Source organism: Ochotona princeps, chromosome 6, assembly GCF_030435755.1.
Source record: "Ochotona princeps isolate mOchPri1 chromosome 6, mOchPri1.hap1, whole genome shotgun sequence".
NCBI lineage: Eukaryota > Metazoa > Chordata > Mammalia > Lagomorpha > Ochotonidae > Ochotona > Ochotona princeps.
Window position 1 is genome coordinate 73,993,492 of NC_080837.1, and position 18,096 is coordinate 74,011,587.

The window sequence follows — 18,096 nt, forward strand, 5'->3', positions numbered from 1 at the left end:
CCCTAAAGAAACCTCATCTGAGATGGCCCCAGACCTGACTCTTGTGTGAGCTTGCTAGTATGGGGTCGGCTCAGTCTGTCACCCACATCAACCTGTGCACACAGGGGTGGTTGCAGTTGCTGGGTCAGTTCTGTCTCCAACCCCATATCTTATGCAAACCAGTCGATGCTGTGGCCCAGACCAACCCAGCCCACCACACACTCAGCCCTCACGTACACCAGTGGGAACTGTAGCCTAGTTGGAGTGACCCCAAATGATGCTCCCCATGCTGCCCCCAGCTTTGGTTCCTGTATCTGCTGGTAACTGCAGCAGACTGATCCAGTCTGTCCCATATCCCATTCAGCTCTTGTGTACGTCAATGGGTGCTGCAGCCTAGCTCACCCCAACTGACCCCACTATCCAGCCAGGTCCACCCCCAGCCCTGGTTCTTATGTTTTCCAATGGAAGCTGCAGCCCATCAGAGAGATGCCCACAATTTCCCTATAAGACCCACTGCTAGTTCCAGATCTTGCACTTTCCCTGTGATTCTGCAGTCTAGTGTGACAGGACTTGTTTCCATTTCCAGCACTTCTGGCTGATGCTGCGGCAAAACCTGACCAGCTTACACTTACTCTGGCTCATGCATGTACCAGTGTATACAGTCAGTTAACCCACCTTGGCTCTCCCCCTAAACTTGCTCTCATGCAGGCCAACAGCTATTACAGCCCTACCTAGCCTGGTATGCCTCTGATCCTAGTTGTCACGCTCTGCAGTGGGAGCAGTGGCCCAGCAGGGGGAGTCCTTGTTGTCCCCTACCAAGTTGGGCACCTCTCCTCTGTCCCCACTGCCCCCGGTCTTATGCGTGTTGGTGGGAGATGTGGGCTAGTCTGCCTCACCTCAGCATTTGCTGGTGGTGCTGTTTCCTGGCCCAGCCTGGTCTGCCCCAAGTTCCTGCTCATGCTGGTGGGTGTTGCAGCCTACCCAGCCCAGCCCAGCCTTCCCCAGTCCCAAAAGAGCCCATCCCTCATCTTGGCCTTTGCCATGGGATGCTGCAGCCTGTCTTGGCCCAGCCTATACCCATTCCCAACTCTTACTGGTGATGCTGCAGCCTAGCCCTGCCTGGTTGGCCTCATCCCTGGCTCATGCAAACTGGTAGGAGTGTTAACCTAGCCCAGCATGACTCACACTCCATCCTGGGTCCTGTGTATGCCAGTGTCCTAAGGTTTAGCCTGGCCCTGCCCGTTCTTCCCACCTCCTACCCTCCACTGCCAAAACCAACCCGTACACTTGCCAACAAGTGGAGCTACCTTGCCCAGCCTTAACCAACACCCAGACATGAATCATATGCTCACCAGTGGGAGCTATGACCCATCAGGGGAGTTTCCCAAGTTCTCCCACTAGGCCCACCCCCAGACAAAGAACTTACATGTGCTAGCGTGTTCTAGGCTCTTATCTGGCATAGTCTGTGCCCCCTGTCTTGGTGTTTGTATGAGCTGGTGGATGTTGCACCCCAGCTCACCCCACACCCTATTCTTGGGTGCACCTGTAGGTGCTGCAGCCTGGACCTGCCTGGCCTGTTTCCAACCCCAGTATCTGTGAGTGTCAGAGGGTTCCATAGTCATGCCTAGCTTAGCCCTTCACTATCACCTGCTTTTGAGCAAACCAGCAGGTAACTAGTTTCACAAGGGTGAGCTCACACATCTCCCACAGAATTTGTCCCCAGATCTGGGCTGGTTACTGCCTTGGCCCAGCATAGCATTACCCCTGTTCCAACTCCCACTGACAGGTACTAAGAGCTAGCCCTGTCAGGTAGGCTCCCAGTGCAAGCTTCAGTGTGTGCTGGTATGTGGTGGTTGGCAGTGTTCGGGGCTAACTAGCCCAGCTTAGTTCTCCCACTTGGAAAGGTACATTGGTCTGACCCAAATAGGTCTTATGGCTTCTGCTCTCCAAGCCACTCAGTTTCAGCCTCCTCTCTTATCTGCAAGTACAGTGATCTTATCTTGTTGGTGGAAGTCATTTCTCACCTGCAACACACTCCTCCAGCAGTCCTCCCACCCACACATCCTCTTACCCCCTTTCCTGAGCAGTCTGTAGTCCCTGTGCCCAGGGACTACAGCCCAGTCTTCCAAAGCCCAGTCTTCAGGTGGGGTGGTGTGCTGGCCTGGAGCTCTGCCTGCCTACTATTGTCCCATGCTCCTGGACTCCACCTCTCCATCCACCAAGAGCTAAGCACATTCAAAGTTCCCCAAGCCCAGCCTGCCATTGCACCATGCCATCATGCTGACCTAGGGGTCTCCCCAGCCATTCCTGGACCAAGCATGTGGGAAATTTCCTAGACTCACTCTGCCTTCCTGGGCGTGAGCCTCCAGGTCCCCACCTATACCCACTGGTGCCATCCACCATTCCCCCATACCCCCTTAGAAATATTTTTAAATCTATTTTTTTAAAGATTTGGTTATTTTTATTGGAAAGGTATATTTACAAAGAGAACCATCCACTGGTTCACTCTCCCAAGTGGCTGCAATGGCCAGAGCTGAGCTGAGCTAAAGCCAGGAGCCAGGAGCTTCTTCTGGGTGTCTCATGTGGGTGCAGGTTCCAAATCTTTGGGCCGTCCTTGACTGCTTTCCCAGGCCACAAGCAGGGAGCTGGTTGGGCAGTGGAGCAGCAGGGACAGCAAGGTGAGGACTTTAGGTACTAGGCTACCATGCTAGGCCCTACATGTTTTAAAAGGTGTATGGTGATAGTGCCTCAGAGCCTTCGTTGTCAAGATGACTAGGTACTGAAGTGCCTAACAAGTACTGCTGCTGAAAGGATGGCCTAGTGAGTGCTGACAGATGCTGCTGGGAGCAGAGGTGGTTGCCAGACTGGTGCTGTCCTTCATCCTGAGAAAAATGCACAAAGATCCAGGTAGGGTGTTAGACTTTTTCCTTTTATTTCTGACATAGCTGACTCATTTTCTTTTGTAAATTCCTTAGGACAAACGCAAAGTAATAGTGATTCCGTTCCACCTGCTGGAGTAATTGTAAACAAGCCACACCCTGTCACTGTGGTTACGTCTATTCCCCCATCAACTCAAAGAAACGAAGCTGCAGTAAAGAAACCTAACATAGCAGTTGTAGAAATGAAATCAGAAAGAAAGGACCCTCCTCATCTTGCTGTGCAGGTATGCGGGATGCAAGAGCAAGACATCTTAATGGAAAAAAAAAAAACCCTCTTGGCTTATCATTCCTGCTCTGTATCCATTATGTTGTTTTGTGAACACTGGTCTTTCATCCTAGCTACTTATTTTAGACTGTGATATTAGTATGATAGCTCTGTTCTTGTCTGTGTGATTTGAGCTGCTCTTCCGGCCAGTGACTCATTTTCAGTAAGTTTGATGTTTTTAAAGGGAACTACTGGAAAGTATAGTATAATCAATATGTGATTCATACTTCAGGCATTATACCTACATAAAAAATGAAATTAAGTTTCCATAAACTTTTAAAGCATTCTGGTATAAGACTTGAATATAGAGAGAACCAATACTGAAAAGCATTAAATACTCAAATTCCCATTTTCTCCCAAGTTAAAATATAATTTTTATTTTAAACAATGAGACTTTTAAAACACTTTTGAACTTTATTATTATTTTGATACATGAAAAAAAACAACATAAGAAAAGTGAAAGAATTTGGGATTTTGATATGGTGTACAATGTTTCAGAGGTAGCCATGGTGATTTAAAAAGAAAGTAGTATTGATTGAGACTTCATAAATCAGTGGCAAAAGGATTCTTTTAAAGAAATAGTGTATATGTAAGTCATGTGGGAAGAAAGGTCAATTTTAGACTCAATTCCTACTGTGTAGCAAATGTACCAACTGGACTAAAGGCAGAAGCATGAGAAGAAAAATTAGAAAATAATTGTATTGAATTTTTCTTATCAAAACTGAATCTAAGTCTAGATATGAGAAAAAAATTAAATATGATAGAATAATAGATTTCATTTTATACAGCATAAAGTTTATATATGTAAAAAACAAAATCCTAAATTCAAAGGAGAACAGCAGAAGGCAGCGAGGCTCAGCTGTTGAGCTGCCGTTGAAAAACCAGCATCCAGGGGAGCACTGGTGTGGAGTCCCAGGTGCTCCCTTCTGACCCCGCCCCGCTCATGTGCCTAGGACGGCATCAGAAGATGGCCTCTACTACCATGTGCGCAAGCAAAGTGGGATTCCAGCCTCCTGACTTTGGCCTGGCCAAACCCTGGCCATTGCAGGAGAGAATCAGCTAATGGAAGATCTCTCTCTTTCTGTCTCTAATCCTGCCTTTAAATTAATTAATTTGAAAAAGTTAAAAAAAAAAAAAAAGAAATAATATACAGTGAGTAAGAGTAAATGGAATGAAGATGGTGGAAAAGATTAAGTTTTAATTGTTACCTCAATTTGGGAGGCGTAGAGAGAATGCTGCCGCCCATGGTTTAGTCTTCACATGTCTGCAAAGGCCAGGGTGGGCCAAGGCTGTAACTGGGAGCTCAGATGGGGTCTCCCCTGTGGATGGTGGGAGCCCCATTGCCTGAGCCCTGGCTGACTGCCTCCAGGGGACTGCCTTGGCAGGGGGCTGAGATCAGGAGCTAGGGCTGTGCCTTGAAACGAGGCAGCCTAACCAGGTCAAAACCCGTTCTGAATTAACTTTTTTTTTTTTTAAGATTTATTTATTTTATTACAAAGTCAGATATACAGAGAGGAGGAGAGACAGAGAGGAAGATCTTCCATCCGATAATTCACTCCCCAAGTGAGCCGCAACGGCCGGTGCTGCACCTATCTGAAGCCGGGAACCTGGAACCTCTTCCGGGTCTCCCACGCAGGTACAGGAACCCAAAGCATTGGGCCGTCCTCGACTGCTTTCCCAGGCCACAAGCAGGGAGCTGGATGGGAAGTGGAGCTGCCGGGATTAGAACCGGCGCCCATATGGGATCCGGGGGCGTTGAAGGCGAGGACTTTAGCCGCTAGGCCACGCCGCCGGGCCCCTGAATTAACTTTTAAATATAAAGGTGTTTATAAGTTAGTAAGGAACATTGTAGACCCAACTCTAGAAATCTTCAAAGGAAATGAATAAAAGAAGAAAGTTATCAGAAGAAGAATTTGCCAGGAAGCAAATTGAATAAGTAGTTTTGCAAGTAAGCAAGATAGTATCAATTAAGATAACAGTGTATTTCCATTTTGAACCTTTTTTGCTGAATCATCTTACCCAATTTTAATGAGAGTTGCATAAAACTTAGTATTTGTTCTGTTTTTGATGTTTAAATACAGTTTTTTTTGGGTTGTGCTTCAACAGTTGTTAATAAGAATCTTAAATTTCATCTCCTATCCAGGAAATTCATCTCATACCTAACACAAGGAACTCACTCAAATTTGAGAAGGAAACCCGATGTATATAAAAACTTTTTTTTTTGTTTTGTATGGTGATAGACATATATAAGAGTAGAAAATTTGGAAATATTCTAAATGTTTACCAAGGTACATAATTTATCAAGGCCTTTATATTAGTTGAATCATTATGTAGTTACTTAAAAATAAAAAGGCTAAATGGAGGCATAATTAGGTGTTTTGACCTAATAAATTCTTGAAAAATCAAGAATGAAAACTGTTAAATTTACCCATGTATAGATGGTAAAATGACAAATGAAATTAACTTGAAATTGAAGGGTTTTGCATGTTCTTCCCTTCCATATTCTGTATAATATGCTTTCATAATCTGAGCTTGTTCCCCAGCGGCTCTACAGTCAGACCTAGAAGGCATGCTTGGTATCTTTCTGCTGGTCTTTCCAGAGTGCCAAACAGCATGTGATGTTGTGTTCCGTCCTAGGTGTTGCCCAGTGTGGATATTGACAGCATCGCCAACAGCAGCGTGGGGCTGAGTCCCCCTGGGCCTAGTCCTGAAGAACAGTCTCCCCCACCGCAAGCCTGGATGCAGGTATGTGTCAGAATCTTACCACACATGTCATTTTGAGTCCCTTATAACTGTCATTTCAACTTGAGTTATCCCATGCAAAACCTTTGATCATAATTGTTATCTAATTTTGAAAGGCAGAGTTACAGAAAAAAAGGCTGCAAGACATCTTCCATTCACTAGTTCACTCCTCAAATGGCCACAGTGGCCGTGGCTGGGCTGGGGCAAAGCCAGGATCCTCCGTGTAGGTGCAGGAGCTGAGGGCCTGGAGCCCTCTCCCACTGCCTGGCTGGCACAGCAGCGAGGGGGCTAGATCCGTGAGTGAGAGCTGACTTTGACCGACACTCACATGGGGTGCCAGCATCGCAGGTGGCAGCTTGATCCACTGTGTCACAATGCTGGCTCCAGGAATAATCTGTTGTAATAATATCTGCTTTGAGGAAGGATTCAAGATGAATTCCAAACTGTTTATGAATAGGAAAAAAATTTGTTTCCGATTCTTGCATTTATAAATATTTAAGAAGTTAGACATTCTTAAATGTAAAGAATGACTTTCTCTCTTTGCTGACAGGATCTTCAGTTTTCTTGGGGATTATAGATTTCCCTGAATGTGAACTGAGTTGTGATGATTGGAGTTAGTATTTTGGGGTATTACTTTGTTGTCATATTTTTGACATGAAGCAGAAATATGCATTCCCTCCTGCTCTTTGTTTATTTCTGAATAATGAAGTTATGGTTCTGCTACATGGAAGAGTAGAACTGTGACTTATTCCCAAGTCTGGTCTGTTGTAAGCAAATTTGGTCAGTGAGGATATAGTTTTTATTTTTTTCCTTTTTTTTTTTTTAAAGGTTTATTTATTTTTGGACCCAGCACGATAGCATAATGGGTAAGGTCCTCACCTTGAACGCACCAGGATCCCTTTTGGGAGCCAGTTCTAATTCTGGCAGCCCCACTTCCCATCCAGCTCCCTGCTTGTGGTCTGGGAAAGCAGTTGAGGACGGCCCAAAGCCTTGGGACCCTGCACCCACAAGGGAGACCTGGAAAGAAGTTCCTCACTCCCGGCTTCAGATAGGTGCAGCACCACCTTTTGCGGTCACTTGGGGAGTGAATCATCGGATGAAAGATCTTCCTCTCTGTCTCTTCTCCTCTGTGTACATTGTCCATCATCCATCCGATGATTCACTCCTCAAGCGACTTCAACGGCTAGAGCTGAGCCAATCTGAAGCCAGGATTCTCTTCTGGCTGTCCTCGACTGTTTTCCCAGGCCACAAGCAGGGAGCTGGATGGGCAGTGGAGCAGCCGGGATTAGAACCAGCGCCCATATGGGATCCCGGCGTGTTCAAGGCGAGGACTTGAACCACTGCGCTATTGCGCTGGTCCCTGAGGATGTAGCTTTAAAGAGAGAAAATATCAATAATCTAAATAAAATAGAATTAATTCTAAGTAGCATTTGTGTCTAATTTAGTTTATTCATCTTTAATTTTTTCACAATTTTATATGTAAATGTATATGATAATGAATAATATATTTTTGGACTGCTGATTATTTCATCTCAGTAGGAGACAATTTTTTTTAATCGAAATGTCAGATCTTCCATCCACTAGTTCACTCCCCAAGTGGCCCCAACGGCCAGGGCTGAGATGATCCAAAGCCAGGAGCCAGGAGCTCCTTCCGGGTCTCCCACACGGGTGCAGGGTCCCAAAGCATTGGGCCGTCCTCGGCTGCTTTCCCAGGCCACAAGCAGGGAGCTAGATGGGAAGTGGAGCTGCCGGGATTAGAACCAGTACCCATATAGGATCCCGGTGCGTTCAAGGCGAGGACTTAAGCCACTAGGACACGGCGCTGGGCCCCTGATTATGGTTTCTAACGACTAGATTTTAAATAGGAAGTTCTAAATGTTAATTTTGCAAAATGGATTGTTTTGTTTAATCTGTATTTTGTGAGTTTGTGTATATATATGTCATATAAATATGTATATAGGCACTTTTCAGTTACTTTTTTAGGCCAAGGGTAAATCCTGTCAACCTGCTGGTTAATCAGTTTAAGTTGCATGATTGATACAGTCCTTGGCAGAACAACTCATCTATTTTTAAACATTGACTTGATGCATAATAATTGTACGTATTTCTGGGATACAGTGTGATATTTCTATACTTGTATACCATTTGTAATGAGCAAATCAGGATTATAAGCATACCCATCATTTCAAATATTTATCATTTCTTTTTTAAAAGATTATTTTTTATTGGAAAGTCAGATATATAGAGGGAAGTTTCTTTTATTTTTAAAATATTTTATTTATTTATTTGAAAGGTAGAGTTAAAGAGATAGAAGAGAGAGAGAAGAGGAATATGGTGGGGTGGATTAAATCTTTTCTTTGCTGTTTCACTCCCCCAAAATTGCTGCAGTGGTCAGGGTTGGCCCGGTAGCCAGGAGCCTGCAGTTTTATCCAAGTATCCCGGATGGGTACAAGGGCCAAGGACTTTGACTGTCTCCTGCTGCTTTTTCAAGTGTGTTAGCAGGGAGCTGGATTAGAAGTGGAGCAGTTGGGACTTGAACTAGTGCCCATATGGGATCCTGGTGCTTCAGACAGCAGCTTATTCCACTACACCATATGCTGGCCCCAATATTTAATTTCTGGCATTTATCAGAATGTGGTGACCTAATGACAAGGATTAGCTTGAATTTCATGTTCTAATTCTTACCAGGATATTACAAAAAATTGGATCCATGTAGTTCTTTTTTTTTTTTTTTAAGATTTATTTTATTTTATTGGAAAGGCAGATATACAGAGAGGAAGAGAGGCAGAGAGGAAGATCTTCTGTCCGATGATTCACTCCCCAAGTGAGCGCAACGGCCGGTGCTGCGCTGATCCGAAGCCAGGAGTCAGGAACTTCTTTCCGGGTCTCCCACGCGGGTGCAGGGTCCCAGAGCTTTGGGCCGTCCTCAACTGCTTTCCCAGGCCACAAGCAGGGAGCTGGATGGGAAGTGGAGCTGCCCGGATTAGAACTGGCTCCCATAAGGGATCCTGGTGCGTTCAAGGTGAGGACCTTACCCATTACGCTATTGTGCTGGGCCCGATCCATGTAATTCTAAGCTTTCCCTCTAAGTGTAGTTAGGTTAGGATTAAATGCATATAAAATTTTTAAAAAGCACAATAAAATTTTTCTGAAAATCCTTTCTTAGACTCCAGAATTAATGAAGGTAGACGAAGAAGAGGTGACGTTTCCAGGAACTAACTTTGAAGAAGTAATTGATGTGATACAGGTAACACACTTAGAAACCATGAAAAAATATTTTTCTGTAAATATTTTTCCAAGTGGTCAGATATCTTTTGACTGTCAGTATGATTATTATGTCATAGCACTTTGAGAAACTTGATTTAAGTTTTGAGTTAAATATATACATTTACTGTAGAGTTATTTTGGTGTAGCTGTTAGCTGTCTGCGTGAAGCTTGGTGACTGTGTGCCAGTTCTCACCTAGAACTTTCCTTCTGTCTGCTTTGGCTTTCCTCCCTCCAGTCTGCTTTTCTCGGATTTATTCCGTTAATCTCTCTTGCGTTCTGGAGTAGGGCAAGGTCATCTGTGACTGTGAAAGCTAAGATCAGTTTGATTAATCATAAAACGAAGTTCTGTCTTAGTGTAGGAAGAGGTGTGCAATATAATAGTGGTCAGAATGGTTCTCATGGGGGGCCTTTTGAAATTTTGAAGAATTCTTTATATTCCTTAAGTTTAGCAAAAATATTTGGCAAAGCTACTTATTCATTATACAGGTGAGAGAAATAGTTATGGAAGAAGCAAATGATTTAGAGTTCAAGGACAAGTGGTCCTGTCCCAGCTCTGCCACTTACTAGCTGTGAACTTCATTTCGTTGATTGGAAAATATAATTGAATTATACCATTTGAGACATTGAACATTTTTGAGAGATGTATTATTTGTAAATAAAGTGGTATGTCCATGATTTGCTTTAAAAATAATATGTAAATGGAGGAGTGGACTTGGGACTGCATAGTTGAGATGACATACAGCTAGTAATTGTTGGAACTGGGCAACTGGAAATGTGGCTTGTATTACTTATACACAACAGATGCAGAATAGGGACATTATTTAGTCTTAAACATTATAGCATTTATTGTAGGGAAAGGTTTTTGAATTTCATAATCCTTTTGATCACAATGTCATTTTTACAAATAACTGCATGTTTAAGTCTAAATTATAGTTCCTGTAAAAACAGTGACACTTGGAAGCAATCAATTTTTTTTTAAAAGATTTGGACTCTATGTTTGGTATCTGCTTGCAATGGGGGAATCTCAACTGAACTTGAGCTGTGGTTATGCAACAAGGTGGAGGAATCCACCATGGTGGGAGGGTTTGGGGAGGGGTGGGGAGAATCCAAGTACCTATGAAACTGTGTCACATAATACAATGTAATTAATGAATTAAAAATAATAAATAAAAAAAAGATTTATTCATTTTATTACAAAGTCAGATATACAGAGAGGAAGAGAGACAGAGAGGAAGATCTTCCGTCCGATGATTCACTCCCCAAGTGAGCCGCGACGGGCCGATGCGCGCTGATCCGAAGCCGAGAACCTGGAACCTCTTCCGGGTCTCCCTCGCGGGTGCAGTGTCCCAGTGCATTGGGCCGTCCTCGACTGCTTTCCCAGGCCACAGGCAGGGAGCTGGATGGGAAGTGGAGCCACCGGGATTAGAACCGGTACCCATATGGGATCCCGGGGTGTTCAAGGCGAGGACTTTAGCCGCTAGGCCACGCTGCCGCGCCTGGAAGCAATCAATTTTTAACAGTAATAAATTCATACGTTTCTACAGAGAGATATTAATAATGTTTTAAGCAGGAATATTAAGTTTTCTAGTTAATTTTAACTATGTAAAATGAATTAAATTTTAAAAAGATAAAATAATTGTATAATTAGAATTTCTTCAGGGTGATATTTATGAGTAATGTATGTTTTAATTAATGAGCAGAAATGCTGTTGAATAATTTAGAAAGTGTTGTTTAATTATAGCTAAGATTCCTGAGAATAGTTGTTACTCAGTAAATGTTGACAAATGTAATTGTTTTCTTTTTCATCTTTATTAGGAAGAGGAAAAATGTGATGAAATTCCAGAATGCTCTGAACCAATACTTGAGTTTAACAGGAGTTCTAAAGTTATTTCTACAAAATACAATGGTCCTCCGTTTCCACCAGTTCCTTCTTCTATTCAGCCTACTGCTGATATTCTGGATAAAGTAATTGAAAGAAAGGAAACATTGGAAAATAGCTTAATTCAGTGGTGAGTTTATGGTGATAAAGCTGGTATGAGTAGAATTATGGTAACATATGTGAAGTACTTAAGTGATTTGTGGGGAAATATAGTTGAAAGAGAAGTTTATTTTGCTGCAAAAAAATTTTAAAATCTGTGCGTGTGAAAGGTCTTCAAAACATTCCTGGAGGGTCCAGCACAATAGGCTAGTGGCTAAATATTTGCTTTGCATCCACTGGGATACCATAGTGGTGCTGTTTCGAATCCTAGCTGATCCACTTCTCATCCAGCTTCCTGCTGGTGGTCTGGAAAATCACTAGAGAATGTCCCAATGCCTTGGAACTCTGCACCCACGTGGGACACTCAGAAGAAACTCCTGGCTCCTGGCTTTGGATCAGCTCAGTTCCAGCCATTGCAGCCACTAGGGGAGTGAACCAGTGGATGGAAGATCTTTCTCTCTATTTCTCCTTCTTTCTGTAAATCTGACTTTCTTAAAAAAAAAAAAAATTAAATTAAAAAATAAATCTCTTTTTTAAGCATTCATGGGAAATATGTACTGTTAAAAATGGTGCATGGGACTGGCATGATGTGTTAATTGGCTAATCTGGCTGCTCTGTTTCCCATCCAGCTGCCTGCATGTGGCCTGGGAAAACAAAGCCTTTGAGCCCGTGTGGGAGACCTGGAAGGAGCTCCTGGCTCCTGGCTTCGGATCAGCTCAGCTCCGGCCATTGTGGCCACTTGGGGAGTGAATCAGCGGAGGTATCTGTATCTCCTTCTCTACATAAATTTGAACTGCCTTTCCAATAAAAACAAATCTTTTTAAATTTTAAATACTTTTTACTATTTTACAAAGTCTCAGATTTGAGTATTTATTTGAAAAGTCAAATAGAGAGACGGAGATAGAGGAGAGAGACAGATGGACAGAGAGACGCTTCTGTCTGCTGGTTGTCCTACTGAGTGTCCACAGTAGCCACCACCACACCAAAACCAGCCAGGAGCCAGGAACTCCAACTACACTCAGACTGGCACTCCAATGAGATTCACTTGCTGTACCACAATGCTGACCCTGGATACTTTTTTTTTCTAAGATTTATTTTATTTTTTTAAAATTTTTTTAAAGATTTATTCATTTTATTACAGCCAAATATACACAGAGGAGGAGAGACAGAGAGGAAGATCTTCCGTCCGATGATTCACTCCCCAAGTGAGCCGCAACGGGCTGATGCACGCTGATCCGAAGCTGGGAACCTGGAACCTCTTCTGGGTTTCCCACGCAGGTGCAGGGTCCCAATGCATTGGGCCATCCTTAACTGCTTTCCCAGGCCACAAGCAGGGAGCTGGATGGGAAGTGGAGCTGCCGGGATTAGAACCGGCGCCCATATGGGATCCCGGGGCTTTCAAGGCGAGGACTTTAGCCGCTAGGCCACGCCGCCGGGCCCGATTTATTTTCTTTTTATTGGAAATTTGGATTTACAGAGAGAAAGATCTTCTACCCACTGATTCACGCCTCATGTGGCCGCAATGGCAGAGCTGAGCTGAACCGAAACCAGAAGCCTGGAGCCTCTTCCACGTCTTCCACACGGGTGCAGGGTCCCAAGGCTTTGGGCCATTCTCAACTGCTTTCTCAGACCACAAGCAGGGAGCTGGATGGGAAGCAGGGCCAGTGGGACCAGAACTGGTGGCCACATGGGATCCAGCATCTGCAAGGTTAGGACTTTAGCCATTAGGCTACTGTACCTGCTCCTGGAAACTTTTAAATTTAATGTGCATTGGATCAGTAGGAATGACCTAATTTTCATTTCTAACGTAGGTAATTTGTGTCACTCCCTAAGTGAGCTGCAACGGCTGGTGCTGCGCCGTCCCAAAGCCGGGAACCTGGAACCTCTTCCAGGTCTCCCACGCTGGTGCAGGGTCCCAAGGCTTTGGGCTGTCCTCGACAGCTTTCCCAGGCCACAAGCAGGGAGCTGGATGGGAAGCAGGGCTGCCGGGATTAGAACTGGCGCCCATATGGGATCCCAGTGCGTTAAAGGCGAGGACTTTAGGTGCTAGGCCACGCCGCCGGGCCCAAGATCTTCCTTATTTTCTAATGCTAAAAAGTTTTCTCTAAGCTCTGGTTTTGCTGCGTTTCCAGCAATTTCAGTAGTTGAATTTCCTTTTTAGAAAAGCAAATGTGTTGGAGCTTTCAATTGACTGGGATGATACTCTGCTGGCTCTGTCTTCAGACCAGAGAGGGTATACCTAAGAAGCCGTTGAACTTGACTGGACAATAAGATGCTGGACTCTATGTTTGGTATACATTTGCAATGGGGGAATCTCAACTGAACTTGAGCTGTGGTTATGCAACAAGGTGGAGGAATCCACCATGGTGGGAGGGTTTGGGGAGGGGTGGGGAGAACCCAAGTATCTATGTAACTGTGTCACATAATACAATGTAATTAATGAAGTTAAATAATAAATAATTAAAAAAAAATAAAACAAAACAAACAAAAAAAAGCAAATGTTTTTTTTAAAAAATCTTAAAAAATAATAAACACTCTGCATGAATTTAAGGATATTTTTTAGTAGAATAAATGTATCTCTCTCTTTTTTAAAGATTTATTTATTTTTATTGGGAAATCAGATTTGCAGAGAGGAGGAAAGACAGAGAGGAAGATCTTCCATCCACTGGTTCACTCCCCAAGTGGCTGCACCGGCTGGAGATGAGCTTTTTCAAAGCCAGCAGCCAGAAGATTCTTCCAGGTCTCCCACGTGTGTGCAGGATCCCAAGGCTTTGGACCATCCTGTACTGTTTTTCCAGGCCACAAGCAGGGACTGGGAAGGAAGTGGAACAGCTGGGATGCGAACTGGTACCCATATGGCATTCTGGTGGTTCCAAAGCAAGGAGATTAGCCGTTAGGCCATAGCACCAGGCCTAAACTATCTCTTAATTCCACGAGTCCATAAGCTTTTAAAAAATATGTATTTATTTTTATTGGAAAGTCAGATTTGCAGAGAGAATGAGACATAGAAAGGTCTTCCATTCGCCGGTTTACTCTCCACATAGCCACAACTGCTAGAGCTCAGCTGAGCTGAACCAGGAGCCAGGAGCTTTTTCACGTCTCCCACGTGGGTACAGAGTCCCAAGGCTTTGGGCCGTCCTCAACTGCTTTCCTAGCCCACAAGCAGGGAGCTGGATGGGAAATGGAGCAACTGGAGTATGAACACCCATATGGGATTCCTGTGTGTGCAAGGCGAGGATTTAGTCACTAGGCTACCGCGCTGGACCTGAGTCCAAAAACTTTTTTAAAGTACTTGTATATAATACTTAGCACTTCAAAAAGACACTTTTCTCAAAGTTTGTTATATAGCTGCAATATTAAACCCTATTATGTAATTATTGCAATTTGCATGTGACTATAAGATAAATTCTTCTCTACTTTCACTTGTGAAAAATCTTAATGAACTTAGAAAGTAAACCAAAGAGTTGAATATGGTTTAAAATTAGGTTTAGAAAACTATTTAGTGATATTGCAGCACATTAAAATGTGCTAGTGTATAAATGAAGCAAGTTACTAACAATATAGCTTCAGTGACAAAACCTTATTGAAAAAAATGTTGATAGAACACAAGTTTCAGAAACGCACATCAGAATGTGCACTCAGGTTATCTCTGAATTTGTGGTTGTGAGCCTCAAGAACAAAAACTAACCTTTTATATATTTCTTAAATTTTCTACAGTGACCTTGCAACATTTATATATAACAGTTTTTAAGAAGTCAGTTAATTCTCTAAAGAAATTACCAGAAAAAGTCTGCTGTTCTGTTTTTTCTCCTCTTCTGAGAATAATGTTGGAATCTGGTGTTTAAGAGGAAGGCTGAGTTCCTTCACAGCTTGTGTGTTTCCTTGGCGAGGGGCCAGCTGGCCTTTTCCGGCTCGTACCTAACGTGGATTCATATGTGTTATCATACATGTTGATGGACTGACATTCAGAGGCTCTGAATTGAGTTCCATGAAGCTTTTCATGACATTGCAGACCACTGCGTGATTTTGACTTGATCTTGTGGACTTCCCACAGTGAGATTCTGTCCCCCGTGGCTTGTTTTGTCAGGAGACACTTTTTGGCCTTTTCTTTCCGGATTTCACTTGCACACCAACTGCTTTTCACATGTAAATGTTTGTGTCTGTCAGCAACGGTGTCTTTTGATACAGGGAATATGCCAACATTTTATATATTTCTATCAGATGTAGTAATCCTTAACTTTTATTCCTTCCTCCTCAAGGGTGGAGCAAGAAATAATGTCAAGAATGATCTCTGGGCTCTGTCGAGTCCACCAGCAGGCCAGACTTGATGTCAGTGGCTCGGTCAGTGAGGCCAGTGAGCCTCTGTCCTCAGGTGCTGGTAAGTGGAGGCGAGTTATCTTTGTATCTTTGCAATTGAAAAGCAAAACTTTTGGTTTGATATAATTTAAGAATCACAGAAGTAAGTCATTCCTTGGCTGACAAAATATTAGCTCTTCCTTCCAGACTCCTTCTCAGAAATGGTCAGTAAAGCCCTTCTCCCTCGTGCCCTGATTGCACGCTGTGCTGTCCAGTTGATTTAGCCTCTCCATCCCTGCCAGCCCTACCGTCTCTGCGCTCCCATCCTGTCTTTGTTATCATTTTCCAGATTGCATGCCTGTCCCAGTAGACTGTCACTGCTCAGGCCTGGGGCTGTTTCTCCATAGTGCCTAGGCCTTCATTGGCACCTGGTGGAGATTGAAGTCTTCAGCGTGGGTGAGGTCCCTAGCCCTGGCTTCTCACTCCGACTGCCTCCCGATGCAGACTCTGGAGCAGCGGTGAGGACTCAGTACCTAGATTCCTGCCACCGCTGTGAAGACTTGGAGCTCCTGCTGCTGGCTTCCCAAGTTGGCATCCTGCCTGTTGCAGGCGTCTGGGGAGCGAACCAAATGGCTAGGAGCTCTGTCTCTCTGCCCGCCTCTATGTTCTCTCCCACCCTGCAGCTCTCAAGTGGATTTCTTCTTCTTTTTTAAAGATTTACTTCTTTTTATTGGAAAGTCAGATTTATAGACAAAAGGAGAAAACAAAGCCAATTCAAAGCCAGCAGCCAGGAGCTTCTTCTGGGTCTCTCATGGGGGTGTATGGATCCCAAAGTTTTGGGCAGTACTCCACTGCCTTCACAGGCCACAGACAGGGAAATAGGTGGAAGGTAAGTGGAGCAGCCAGGATACAAACTGGCAATCAAATGGAATCCTGGCGCATACAAAGCGAAGACTTTAGCCATTAAGCTATCACGCTGGCCTCTTTTTTTTTTTTTTAAGATTTATTTATTTTTATTGAAAAGTTAGATTTACAAAGAGAAGGAGAGACAGAGAGAAAGATCTTCTGTCCGCTGATTCACTTTGAAAGTGGCCGCAGTGGCTGCAGCTGAGCTGATCCGGAGCCAAGAATCAGGAGCTTCTTCCAGGTCTCCCACGTGAGTGCAGAGTCCCAGGGCTTTTGGGCCGTCCTCCACTGCTTTCCCAGGTCACAAGCAGGGAGCTGGATGGGAAGTGGAGCTGCCGGGACATGAACCCATACCCACATGGGATCCTGGTTTGTACACGGCAAGGATTTAGCCACTAGTTACTGCACTGGGCCCATCAAATAGATTTCAAAAAGAATTTAAGTGCTCATTGAATGGTCAAATTGAGCTTTCTTTACAGAGCCGTGCCTGGCTAATTCGCCCTTCCTCTCCTCATCCTCCCTTTTTTCTTCTTTGTTTTGTTCTTTAGCTTCCACTTTGATCAGCTTTTTAAAGATGTAACGAACTTTCCATAAAAGTCCCCAGTTCTAAATGCACAGTTGGACAAATTTTGGTGACTGTACATGGCTGTTCAATAGCCACAGAGTTGTGCTATAGAGCATTGTGTGGGACAGGCGTTGTGAACGCTGGCCTCCAGCAGGGACACTGGCTCCCTTGCTGGCTGCTCCGCTTCTGCTCCCTGGTGATGTGCTGAGAAAGCAGAAGGAAGATGACCCACGCTTCACAGTATGGGAGACCCGATGGAGACCTGAATGATCCAGTCCTGCCTGTTGCCAGCCGTTTGCAGAGTGACCCAATGGATGGAAGAGTTCTCTGTTTCTCCCTCTTTTTGTATCCATCTCTACCTGTCCCTCTCTGTGTCTTTCAAGTGGATATTAAATACATAAATCTTTAAGAAAAACAGTTATATCATCCCCACAAGTTCCGTTTTGCCATTCTTTAGACAATTGCTGATGCCCATCCATGCTCATCGACCCCCAACAAACACTGCCCTGCTTTCTTGCTGCTTTCTGTCACTGTATTTTTTTCTAGGATTTCATATATGTGTAATCATATAATATGTGTCTTTTGCTGGCTGGCTTCCTGTGGTTTATCATAAAACTTCAGTACTGTTGGATATAGTATTAGAGTATATGGAAATACTAAAGCTTGTTTAACTATTTATCAATGCGTTGAGTATTTACTAGTGCTGAATAAATCTGTGAGCATTTGCAAGCATACCTTTGGTTAGACACACCTTTTAATTAATGTTGGACATATGAGAATTAAGTGTTTAACTTTGTAAGAAATTAAACTAAATATTTTTCCAAAAGTACGTTTGCCACTTTACATTCCGGTCAGGGGTGAATTCAAGTCCATTTGCTCCACATCCTCACCAGTTCTTTGTGTTACAGTGTCTTTATGCTAGCCATTTGTATATATGTGGTGATCTCTCACAACTGTTTTTATTTATATTCCCTTGTTTCCTATTTATGTATTATTTTGGTAAAGTATCCTTTTAGATCTTTTGCTTATTTTCAAGTTGAGGTTTGTATCCTCATTGAATTATAACATTCTTTATTTTGCATGTTAAGTCTAATGTGTATGGGTTTTTTGCTTTAAGTGGTTGTCCATTTTAAAAATAAATTTATTTTGTATTTGAAAG

At 43.6% G+C, this 18,096-nt stretch overlaps 1 protein-coding gene across 1 annotated transcript in view; it reads left to right on the plus strand.

The window, feature by feature from the left end:
* KIAA0586 (KIAA0586 ortholog) overlaps positions 1 to 18,096 on the plus strand; it is a 110,489-nt gene that overhangs the window by 35,265 nt on the left and 57,128 nt on the right. The window contains exons 16-20 of the mRNA XM_058665415.1: positions 2,955 to 3,142; positions 5,821 to 5,928; positions 9,092 to 9,172; positions 11,008 to 11,201; positions 15,430 to 15,548. Coding sequence (XP_058521398.1) covers positions 2,955 to 3,142; positions 5,821 to 5,928; positions 9,092 to 9,172; positions 11,008 to 11,201; positions 15,430 to 15,548 — 690 coding nt within the window. The remainder of the gene's footprint in view (positions 1 to 2,954; positions 3,143 to 5,820; positions 5,929 to 9,091; positions 9,173 to 11,007; positions 11,202 to 15,429; positions 15,549 to 18,096) is intronic.